This window comes from Rhinichthys klamathensis, unplaced genomic scaffold (assembly GCF_029890125.1).
Source record: "Rhinichthys klamathensis goyatoka isolate OS25496 unplaced genomic scaffold, OSU_Roscu_1.1 h1tg000099l_1, whole genome shotgun sequence".
NCBI classification, from domain to species: Eukaryota; Metazoa; Chordata; class Actinopteri; order Cypriniformes; family Leuciscidae; genus Rhinichthys; species Rhinichthys klamathensis.
This window is the reverse complement of record NW_026606638.1, coordinates 253,263-266,312: the sequence shown is the minus strand read 5'-3', so window position 1 is coordinate 266,312 and position 13,050 is coordinate 253,263. Positions and strand designations below refer to the sequence as shown.

The 13,050-nt window shown below is 38.2% G+C and overlaps 1 protein-coding gene across 1 annotated transcript; it reads left to right on the top strand.

Moving 5' to 3' along the window:
* The first annotated feature begins 775 nt into the window (after positions 1 to 775).
* Positions 776 to 8,302, top strand: prkrip1 (PRKR interacting protein 1). Its single transcript, XM_056252888.1, has 6 exons — positions 776 to 946; positions 1,077 to 1,155; positions 5,280 to 5,380; positions 7,210 to 7,295; positions 7,400 to 7,461; positions 7,774 to 8,302. Exons 1-6 carry the CDS (start codon positions 821 to 823, stop codon positions 7,863 to 7,865), a joined length of 546 nt encoding a protein of 181 aa, XP_056108863.1. The 5' UTR covers positions 776 to 820; the 3' UTR covers positions 7,866 to 8,302.
* The last annotated feature ends 4,748 nt before the right edge of the window (positions 8,303 to 13,050 follow it).

Here is a 13,050-nt window from a genome sequence, read left to right as displayed (position 1 = left end):
CCTGAACGAAAATCAATTCAGATTAAAGGCGCCTTTGGCAGTAGGCTGGGCCTATTATGCATAAAATGTAATTAAACAAACATTCAAACATAATGCAGTGAAAAGGAATAACCTAGTAAATGTAAACAAGATAAAAACTTAATAAAGGCATTTAATTAAACGCACGCGCAACCAGTGTAATCATTTCACACAGGGTTCGATGAACAACTAATGAAGTAAATCATAAAAATAACGCAAGTAAATATGGAAAGCAAAGTGAATCGTCACATCTTCACTCAACCGGAAAGTTTGAGACGAACCGATTCACCACCAATGATTCGGATTTTCCAACGCTGCATCTATGCGCTGCATATGAGACGAGCGGAGACGAGACGCAAGAACAAACCGATTCACTCGAAACAGATTTACCGACCGTTTGGTATAGACTAGTAGTCAAAGTAGCCTACCTCAAAAACACCAGTGGAATATTACCTAATAATTACATTGGTACATGTCCAAAAACATGTTTAAACTATGGTCATTTTAGTGGAGATTATGGTCATAACATCTGGAGGATGCATGGTTGATTTTCTATTTCATTTCTTGTATAGGCCTATTACATGTTTATTTGATATAATAACTCAGACTGAGACTTTATTTATATTACCAATGCACAATTATCCAGTCATTTGCACGTGCAGACGTGCTATTTATTACATACTTACAAACGATGTAGATCCACCTCAGTCCAATAGGTGGCAGTATGTGGATATGTGATCTGCCACAAATGAACAGAAGAAGAACTCAAACCTGCCTCGAAGAAAAAGACACTGGAAGGATCATGGCGGAGGAGAAGAAAGATGCCCGATCAGGGAAAGCTCCTAGAAAAGAGTCTCAGCCTCTTATTATCGCCAAAACTCCAGCAGAGGAGCAGCGCTTGAAGTTGGAGAGATTGATGCGAAATCCCGTGAGTTACGCTTTACTGCTACATCAAACTAGCGGGTTTCCATGGAGTAGGAACGTTAATGATGCTACCGAACTGTTTGCATTGCACACCAAACAGTACTATGTTTTTATATTGTGTGTGTTTTTTTAAGGATAAACCTGCACCCATACCAGAGAGACCCAAGGACTGGAATCCACGCGCTCCACCAGAGTTTGTGCGGGATGTGATGGGTTTGTGCCGTTTGTTTACTCTCTCAGATCTAGCCATGGGAATCGTAAGACATGTAAAGATTCGAATCCCCTGAAAGACTCAGATGCCCTATTAATAATAGGACTATTAATGATTATTTTAGTACTTTTGAGTTAGAAATATTTATAGAAAAAATATACTTTTTGCGTGTAGTGCTCTCAGCAAATGTTTCCAATTGAGATAACTACAGGTTTCAGCAGGGCCGGTATAGCGCAAAATAAACTTTTAAACTTGATACAATTCTTGCAAAAAGTGTATTTACAAATACTCAATTATCGATCATAAATATATTATAAACGTGTGGTTGTGGTAACATCATTAATTTTCAATTACATAAATTCTTGACAATCATATAGCCTAGCCTAGATCTCACGAATTGTAAGGTCAGTATAGCGTACCACTTCTTGGGTCAGTCATACGTGGCTAAAGTAATAATAATTTGCAATTCCAGTTTAGTGAGTGAAATGAATTCGGGGACGATCTGAATGTTTCACAAGCGTGTTTAATTCAAGTGTTTTGATTCACTAAAAAAAAGAACCGCTCATAATAAGAATCATTCGGTCTTGAATCAGAAACCAGGTGTCTGTATGTTTCACTGTGGATTCCGTAGTGATGTTGCGGAGCCGCTGAATAACTAAGCTTCAAAAAGCACTTTCAGAGTAACGTTATTTGGGTAGTGCATTTTCAAAGTATTCTTTTTAAACCACTTGCACAATTTTTCCCCATATTGCCATTGGCTGCAACAACAGGTAGTCCATTCCCAAACTCATGCCATTGGTGCTCAGCTGTCTTCAGGATTTGTGACAGGCTAAAAAAAAAAAAAAAAAAAAAAAAAATCCTCAGCAGTTACTCATCCCCTGTCATTCAAAATTGAAGAGCTTGAGCTTCCGTTTACCAGAACTGATGTGTAAGTTGATGAATGTTTAAATGTAAATAAATGCATAAATTAAATCTGTTCATCATATAAAGCGATCGTATCTCTTTAAATTTGCTCTAAACCGCTCAATTCATATGGATTAGTTTTACAATCTCTTTATGAACTTTTTGAAGTTTCAAAGTGGTAGCTGGCAATGGAGGAACAGAAAGCTCTCAGATATTATTAAAATATCTTTATTTGTGTTTCGAAGATGAATGAAAGTCTTACGGGTTTGGAACGGGATGGTGAGTAAATGATGACGGAACTTTAATTTTTGGTTAAACTAACCCTTTAACAGTGAATGACCCAATATGTTTGTTTATCTAATTTGTAGGGATGGGCATTTCAAGCAAAAATAATATTCGAAGATTGCTGGGTATTATTAGATTATTATTTGAAAATCGCACCCCTCCCCCACATGCACGCGGCTAGATTCGTTAGGTTAGTTAGGTTCGTAAGGTTAGTTAGGTTAGTGTGCTCACTGTACCACATGCGTGTATAGGCTACACACCAGAGCATGTGAGCGGAGCGGTGTGATGCTTAATTGTAACTTAAAGAGCATATTGCAGGTAAAAAAAACTAAATTAATATATAACCTTGTATGAAAATACCATATGAAAAGATAATGCAGGATTTAAAATGTTTCTTAATAAGCTTTTTTTTCAAAATCACGTCATTTTACGTCACGAGTGCCTCAGCCTCGGCTCAGTGCAGAGTAGGCTGGTATTCAGTGAGAGCGGCCGTGAGTCAGTGTGTTTTCGGTAGTTTTTGTATTTTAATTTATCATCGTCATGGTAAATTATTGTTTGTGGAGGTTGCAAAAACTCCGGCCTGTCAGGACATCGAGTCCACAGGTTTCCATAACAAGAAAAGGGACGGTGCTATGCTATATATCTTTCGTGCCTGGTGCGGTGTGTGCAGGTGAAGAGACGGGATTTCTCTTCCGCATCGGCTTCGAGAAACGCGGTCGTGTGTAGCTTTCACTTCAGATCGGAGGATTATCATCCCGGCGATATGATGGAGTTCAACATGGGATGCCGAAGCAAAAATATTGATCGTCTAATACTGTACCAATGGCATGAAATAGTGTGATATAGGTAGTCATGCCCTAAATAGAGGCAACAAAATTACTCAGGTTGTTTAAATATTCAAATCTTTAATTTTCTGTTTATGTTATAACCCAGGTGAAAAATATGTATTAAAAATGTACTTGGGTATGTTTTTAGTACAATAGAAATATACTCAAGTATAGTTTTTATACATTTTATAGTATAAATCTACCCTAAACATACTAATGTCTGCTGGCCTGATATACGATGGTAATAATCTGTACAATTATTGTGAGCACCGTGTATATCGTTAGCGAACGTGTATATCTATAAGCACGTCTCTCACCAAGCACCTATCTTGTTCTCCACTGGTTCTCATAACACAACTCAATTTGTCTCTGACATTTGTCCTGTCCTGTCCTGCTCTCTTGGCAGCATAGCAGGCTCATAATTGTATGGCTGTGGTCTGTCATACGAGTAAGTATTTCCTCAGCGTCCGAAATGTCATTGCGATCCATTGTTTTCCTGTTGTTTGAATCGACCACTCTCCCGCCCGTTACGTCACGCCCGCCACGCCCATTTTCAGACGCGGAAGTAAAATTTTCTCACAAAAACGACTCCAGAAGCTTCTGTAGCGTATTTATAAGTATATTTTAAAGAAAATCTAGTTCCTACATTATTTTTCTATACATTGACTCGTTGGGTCCTCTAACCTGCAATATGCCCTTTAAACTTAAACATAGGCCTACATTTCATATTTATGTTTAAATAATATAATGTTGTTGTTTTTTATTTCATCTATATTGATAATATGAAAAGGGAACCACATGAGATGAGTAAGATAGGATCATAAGATGCCCAATATATCGGGAGACAGATTTGGAGTGGGTCAGACATGATTTTGGCCACTTAATGAAGTTTTGTTTTGTAGAAAGCCTTTCTTTAAAGTGAATTTCGTTTTGTATAAATTGTATTTTAATCAATGTTTCATCAACCAATTGCCTGGATGTAATAAATAAGAAGCAATTATAGCAGACAATATAATCAGGACACGGAGGCGCCGGCGCGTGAACTGGAGCGCGTCTCATAAATGAATCGAAACTCAGCATATAAGCTACTTGCCTCACAGACCTGAGAAATATATCTATAGATAAATATATAATATATAAATGTCTATTTTTAAACAAAACAATTAAAGAAATGGGCTACTCTGTGTATGTAGGCTAATGTATGAAGTGTGCATTTCTCTCTATTGGCGCGTTCACTACTGCGAAGATGGCGAGTCAGCATCGTCAACTTTATCTTTGCAGCCGACACTGACACAGAAAACACTAGTTTATTAATAATTAAAATTTCTCATGCATAATCATTACTTTTGCAAGTTTTATGCGTGCGCTTGAGATGCGGAATTGGCAATATATTACGAAAACGCTCATTATGGTTTAGTATTCTCTCCCATAATATAGTCAAGTAATTAAATTAATATAAATATGCGATTGGACTAATTTCTTAAATGAACTACTACTAGTCGACTAGACAAAAAACTTTAGTCGTGCACAGGCAGCCCTACTTCACTACTTCACATATTATCTAACCAGCATGTAAAGAAGGGCATTCTGAGTAAGCGGAGCAGAATCTCCAGAAAGCCGCTCTCACTCTGGAGGAAATATTAGCACTCCGCTCACGTGCTCTGGTGTGAGACAATGTGTGTCATCTTCTGTTGTCTGAGAGTTGATTGACATCTTTTAGATGCGTTATTGGCAGCGTCACTCTCTGGTTACATGAACCTGTCACCACCGCATCAGAACCGAAAACATGAGGATTAAAAAAAAAAAAAACAATTATCGCACAACCTATTCGATATTCTATAATAAAATCAACTAATTGAATATTCAACAATTGTGACTCATCCCTACTATGTTGTTGTAATATCAAGTTTTCATATGGTTTTATATTTTGTCTAGTACATACTCTTTACTGTCCATTGATTCCAACATTCCCAGAATTTCTGCCCACACAAATAATGTCAGGATAACAGAATTGATTTATTTTGTCATTTATTTTCATTTAACTCTGCCCCACCACTCTTCAGGGATGTACATGCGTCTTTAGTGAGTGCTGTTATGTTTGATTTTCTCAGGTTCCAGTGCTGGCGCAGGCAGTGGTGAATTCCATGTGTATAGACATCTGCGCCGTCGAGAGTATCAGAGACAAGACTTCCTGGAGCGAATATCTGACAAGGTAGAGTTATTTTTGCCTAAAGCACATGTAGGAGACAAAATAAATGATTGTTCAACCACTAGATGGCGGTGTGGACCAGTGGTGTAGGTGTAGGTCACCGGTTCAATATCACATGATGTTTAACTTACGAGGTTGTATCAGGGGGGACAGGTGATGGGAACGAATGGTTCCATGGGCTTTTAAACCAGTAGCCTAAATTATATTTTTGTGTGGACATTGTTTTTTCCAAACTATGAGTGAAGAACATCTTACTACCTTGCCCTGGCTTATTGGAAAGCCACTACAGCATATGATTATTAACTAGAAATTGCTTTACAGTGTATGCATGTCACTAGTTCAGTTTACACTAGTGATGTCACTAAGGGTGTATTCACACCTGCCTTGTTTGGTTCGATTGAATCGAACTCTAGTTCGTTTCCCCCCTTGGTGCGGACCTTTTGGGCAGGTGTGAATACAGCAATCGAACTCGGGTGCGGACCAAACAATCGAACCGAGACCCAGCTGAAGAGGTGGTCTCGGTACGGTTCCAAACGAGCTCTGGTACGGTTCGTTTACGGTGTGAATATGAACCGACCCAATTGCAAGAAAGCACTGCTCTGTGAACATAGCCCCTCTCTATGAATGAAAACTTTATACCTTATCCGTCTTCTGCGCAGTGCCACTGTCAGCATGTAGGCGCACATGAGAGCATGTTCTCTCTGCCGGAACCGTCTTGCAGCACATCGTCGTCTTCTCAAAATCCGAATTACAACATCGTATAGATGACATTGTGTCATATGATACTCATTAGTTTCTTCATATTGCGTTTATACAGAATAACACAAAATTAGTAAAAGAACAAAAATTGCAGTACGAAATATCTCCATGCTGAGCCCTTTTTGCACTTCCTGATTTCCCTACTTGAGAATCCTTGTCCAATGAATGGACAACCTTAGCACACGTGTGGTTTTGTTTACAAATTTTGGTTCACTTCCAAAAAGAGCAGTGTGAAAGCGAACCGTACCAAAAAAAAACAAACCAAAGCAAGCGAACTATCGGACTTTCCTGGTGTGAATACACCCTAAGAATTCTTTTGGTAATCGAGTAATTGGTCGATTATTTTGACGATTAATCGAGTAATCAGATGAACAACAGTTTACAAAGTCTCCTGTGTTGGCTTAGATGTATAAATGAAGTTATGAATCTGGTGAAATGGCACACACTGTGTACCTAGATGAACATTATAAGCAACCCAAACATATGCAGGGATGGAATGCAGTTCTACCTGTTATTTGTAGTGGATTAAATAACTGAATTTGGGTGTGGCGTCAGTAGCGGTGGATCTTCTCTTCTCTCAAGCTCTGGGTTCAGACAGAGGATGCACATTTTGCTGTTGCTGTGACAATCAATATTGAGTTGAGTTTGCCTGTGTAATGTTTATATGTGAGTAAAAGACTACATTAAATCTGTTCTTTATTATATAAAGCAGTCGTGTCTCTTCAGAAGACTTTAAACCGCTCTATTAAAATAAAATGGGTTACACTTTATTTAAAGGTGGCATTGTTTGTGTAATTATGTGTTTAAGTACTAAGTAATATTAAGTAACTACATGTACTTACTATAGGATTAGGGTAAGATTAGGATTTGGTTGAGGATTAGTTGCATGTAATTATGCATAATTTACTGTTATTACTATGTTAAGTACATGTAACAAGGACAGTGTAAAATAAAGTGTTACCATAAAATGTTAAGTATTTATGGGGTCTGTTTTCAAGAGTAAAAAAATATATATATTTCAAGATGGAGTATAACTAATATTGGTTCAAATTTCATTTCTTTCACGTTTGCAGCAAAAGCTGGATGAAGATTATATTGCGAAGGTGAAAGAAAACCAAGAGGCTGCTGTGGAAAGGACAGCCAAACGCAGAAAGAAGAGGTTTGCCAAATACCGTCTTGTTTGATTCAGATTTATAGAATCTCTAGATTCTTAATTTCTCTCTTGTGTTTCTAAATCTCAATTGTTCAATTGGTCTCATTTAGGGAAAAGTTGAAGCAAAAGAAGTTGATGGCAAAGAAAGCCAAGATGGAGAGCCAGAAAGAAGGTTAGAGATAATAAAATACATTTTTCACTCCCTTGGTCATGTTCTGTGGTATTACTGAATTTAATTTTTTTATTTGAGCTAAAACAGGAAGGTATCTTATATAAGCAGTAAATATTATATAATTCTTATATTAATAATAGTTAACAGTTAATTGATTTGGCAAAAGGCCAAATAAATCCTCTATGCTTCAGTGTTGTAACATCATGAATGTGAATATTTAATATAGCCACTGTATTTATTACTGCTGTTTTTGATTGACACCTCGAGTTTAGGTAATTTCATCTTTCATCTAAGCGGTGTTTGTGTCAGCAGGCTCAGAGTCGTCGTCGTCATCTTCGGCTTCTGAAGCAGAGGAACGAGATGATGATGCAGAAGTGCCCAGCTTCATCATGGGGAAGAGGTGAACGAATGAAGGAATGGAAATATCCAGCATATATTACCATGTGATGCCAAAAACACCTCAAGCAGAGAACAATTATCAAATCGTGTTCTGACAACACTGTTTGAAATGTTTCAGAAGTGCTCTGGCATCCTTTCTGGTTGATGTTAAACGCTTGAGGTTGATATGTTCTGATGTTCAACACTTGACTTGGACCTTTGAAAGGCTGTATGTTTTTCTTCACTGGAGTGTCGATAAAATAATTTGGTAATGCTTTACTTGAAGCCTTCATATATAATGCATTTTAAAAGTGTTTTTAAAGCATTAATTATGCTTGTAATGGACCTTAATCTTTTTAATAATTGAAATCTCAGTTATAATATCCTAATACTTATCTATTCATTGAACACACCTTTAGAAAAGGTTGCATTGAAAAACACGACAAACAATACTTTGGTTACAATTATTTTTGAAAAGATATAATTCTGTATAATGCACTATAAATGTATTCATAGTGCACATTATAATGAAATGCTTTAAGTTAAGTGTTACCAATAATTTGACCAGGATTGACTTTTATTCTGTTGTAAATATGTATTTTTTTAAATAAACCGCAAAGGGAATAGTTGTGTTTGTCGTTTAATGAAACATTTTGTGGCTGCTGGAAATTCAGCTTTGCAATTACTGGAATAATGACATTTTAAAAGAGACAGTTATTTTAAAATGTAATATCTTACAATATTACTGTTTTAACTACTGGTTTTTTTTATCAAACAACAATGTGGCATTGAGTATGAGAGACTTTTTTTTTAAACAATCTTTTTTATGCATTATATATACACTCACCGGCCACTTTATTAGGTACCCCATGCTAGTAACGGGTTGGACCCCCTTTTGCCTTCAGAACTGCCTCAATTCTTCGTGGCATAGATTCAACAAGGTGCTGGAAGCATTCCTCAGGGAGTTTGGTCCATATTGACATGATGGCATCACACAGTTGCCGCAGATTTGTCGGCTGCACATCCATGATGCGAATCTCCCGTTCCACCACATCCCAAAGATGCTCTATTGGGTTGAGATCTGGTGACTGTGGAGGCCATTTTAGTACAGTGAACTCATTGTCATGTTCAAGAAACCAATTTGAAATGATTAGAGCTTTGTGACATGGTGGAAGTAGCCATCAGAGGATGGGTACATGGTGGCCATAAAGGGATGGACATGGTCAGAAACAATGCTCAGGTAGGCCGTGGCATTTAAACGATGCCCAATTGGCACTAAGGGGCCTAAAGTGTGCCAGGAAAACATCCCCCACACCATTACACCACCACCACCAGCCTGCACAGTGGTAACAAGGCATGATGGTTCCATGTTCTCATTCTGTTTACGCCAAATTCTGACTCTAACATCTGAATGTCTCAACAGAAATCGAGACTCATCAGACCAGGCAACATTTTTCCAGTCTTCAACTGTTCAATTTTGGTGAGCTCTTGCAAATTGTAGCCTCTTTTTCCTATTTGTAGTGGAGATGAGTGGTACCCGGTGGAGTCTTCTGCTGTTGTAGCCCATCCGCCTCAAGGTTGTGCGTGTTGTGGCTTCACAAATGCTTTGCTGCATACCTCGGTTGTAACGAGTGGTTATTTCAGTCACTGTTGCCCTTCTATCAGCTCGAACCAGTCTGGCCATTCTCCTCTGACCTCTGGCATCAACAAGGCATTTCCGCCCACAGAACTGCCGCTCACTGGATATTTTTTCTTTTTCGGACCATTCTCTGTAAACCCTAGAGATGGTTGTGCGTGAAAATCCCAGTAGATTAGCAGTTTCTGAAATACTCAGACCAGCCCTTCTGGCACCAACAATCATGCCACGTTCAAAGTCACTCAAATCACCTTTCTTCCCCATACTGATGCTTGGTTTGAACTGCAGGAGATTGTCTTGACCATGTCTACATGCCTAAATGCACTGAGTTGCCGCCATGTGATTGGCTGCTTAGAAATTAAGTGTTAACGAGCAGTTGGACAGGTGTACCTAATAAAGTGGCCGGTGAGTGTATATATATACAGGTCCTTCTCAAAAAATTAGCATATTGTGATAGTTCATTATTTTCCATAATGTAATGATAAAAATTAAACTTTCATATATTTTAGATTCATTGCACACCAACTGAAATATTTCAGGTCTTTTATTGTTTTAATACTGATGATTTTGGCATACAACTCATGAAAACCCAAAATTCCTTCTTCAAAAAAAGAAGTCAACCTTCAAATAATTATGTTCAGTTATGCACTCAATAGTCAATACTTGGTCGGGAATCCTTTTGCAGAAATGACTGCTTCAATGCGGCGTGGCATGGAGGCAATCAGCCTGTGGCACTGCTGAGGTGTTATGGAGGCCCAGGATGCTTCGATAGCGGCCTTAAGCTCATCCAGAGTGTTGGGTCTTGCGTCTCTCAACTTTCTCTTCACAATATCCCACAGATTCTCTATGGGGTTCAGGTCAGGAGAGCTGGCAGGCCAATTGAGCACAGTAATACCATGGTCAGTAAACCATTTACCAGTGGTTTTGGCACTGTGAGCAGGTGCCAGGTCGTGCTGAAAAATGAAATCATCTCCATAAAGCTTTTCAGCAGATGGAAGCATGAAGTGCTCCAAAATCTCCTGATAGCTAGCTGCATTGACCCTGCCCTTGATAAAACACAGTGCACCAACACCAGCAGCTGACATGGCACCCCAGACCATCACTGACTGTGGGTACTTGACACTGGACTTCAGGCATTTTGGCATTTCCTTCTCCCCAGTCTTCCTCCAGACTCTGGCACCTTGATTTCCGAATGACATGCAAAACTGAGCAACAGTCCAGTGCTGCTTCTCTGTAGCCCAGGTCAGGCGCTTCTGCCGCTGTTTCTGGTTCAAAAGTGGCTTGACCTGGGGAATGCGGCACCTGTAGCCCATTTCCTGCACACGCCTGTGCACGGTGGCTCTGGATGTTTCTACTCCAGACTCAGTCCACTGCTTCCGCAGGTCCCCCAAGGTCTGGAATCGGTCCTTCTCCACAATCTTCCTCAGGGTCCGGTCACCTCTTCTCGTTGTGCAGCGTTTTTTGCCACACTTTTCCCTTCCCACAGACTTCCCACTGAGGTGCCTTGATACAGCACTCTGGGAACAGCCTATTTGTTCAGAAATTTCTTTCTGTGTCTTACCCTCTTGCTTGAGGGTGTCAATGATGGCCTTCTGGACAGCAGTCAGGTCGGCAGTCTTACCCATGATTGCGGTTTTGAGTAATGAAACAGGCTGGGAGTTTTTAAAAGCCTCAGGAATCTTTTGCAGGTGTTTAGAGTTAATTAGTTGATTCAGATGATTAGGTTAATAGCTCGTTTAGAGACCCTTTTCATGATATGCTCATTTTTTGAGACAGGAATTTTGGGTTTTCATGAGCTGGATGCCAAAATCATCAGTATTAAAACAATAAAAGACCTGAAATATTTCAGTTGGTGTGCAATGAATCTAAAATATATGAAAGTTTAATTTTTATCATTACATTATGGAAAATAATTAACTTTATCACAATATACTAATTTTTTGAGAAGGACCTGTATATATATATATATATTTCAGGGCTTAAAGTATTCCGGCACCGTGCCGGATCTCCGGCGTGCGGCCGTGAGGAAAAAATGATTATTTTCGCATGCGATCGCAGCATCCGTTCTTTTTGTCATCCTTTAGCTAGGGTTATGACCATGTTCTTATTCACGCAAATGCTTTAAACCACTCATGCGCGACAAGACAAAAGAGAACGCGCTGTCAGTGAATGTCCTCCTGACACACGCGCGCGCACACACACGACGCACAGAAAGACGCGCGCCAGTATCGAGTTCTCTTTCGCGCTTGAACGAACAATAACACACACATTTATGCCAAAATGTCAGTTTTGTCGAGCATCCTCACAAGAACAGTCTTAAATTAGTTAAATAAAATCTTAAATGGAAGTAAATAGTAGTGAGAGAATGAGATGCATGAGATCCTGTCAGCAGCGACAGATCTTAAAGTGACAGGAGCCATTAATTCTGAATGTCAGTAAAGTTAACCTAAAGAACAAAGGGAACAGAGAAAATTACTAACTGCTCTTGACTTGTAGCTTTGATAAGGATTAATCTATATTTCATTTATAATTGATGCAGTGCGGACTGTTTTATAACCTTATTCAATTTCTGTATGGTACAGGTAAATGACATTTATTAGGGGTTTAAGTGAGGATTGTTTTAAATTCACTTAAATTAAAGGTTTTTTATATTTTTTGAAGCCTAATGTTTAAAATTTTGGGGGAAATCATTTTCATCGAGACATCAGTAGCTATAATATTAGTGATACTGGCTTTCATTTATAAAAAGATGGCATTAAGATACAGCTTTAATACTTGAAAATAAATGGTGCCACTGAAGATAAGTCCATCCGTATATATATATGTAAATATATAATGGGTCCAAAAGTCTTAGTCTGAGACCAGAAAATTTTAACCTGAAAAAATATTTTTTGCAAATCCTGTAGTTATGCTGTTTCTCTGACCTCATTTATGGAGACACATCATAATAATAGATATAATAGTTTACTTTATTTTTTTTATAAAAAGTACACACATGCCCAGTTAAAGTGGCAAAATATGATTTTTTTTTAAAACAAAGTTCATTTGAGGATTTTGACACAAATGGTCTCTAATTTCTAATGTTTAACTTTCATCTAAATGCGCAATAATCTCAGCATAAACAAAATATTAATAATAACAAAATACTGAAAGGACTAGCAGTGTAACTGTTCATTAGTCACTAATGAACCTTGTTGTCATGTATACCACATTTCTTAAATGCAGAGTATTTATAAAAAGAGCAGCGCTACTTCTCTCCACTCTGTAAATACTGTTAATAGCCATAGTTCATAGTCTAATTCACCACTATGAAGTTATGGATATTGTATTATTACTATGTCATGATTTCAACTCACCAGTTCAGTCTTTGCTAATATTATATATTCTGAATTTTACACATTCACATATAGGCGTTTAACAGAAAGAGAACTTTAGAGAAAATGTCAATGACGTCTGACCATAAACAAGTTGATATGCTTCATGACTAATCTGGTCTGGTTGAGCTGGTTTTACCTCAGACAAACCCAATTTTGTATATTATAACAGTTTCTGGGGTTGCAGAATATGCTTAGTTT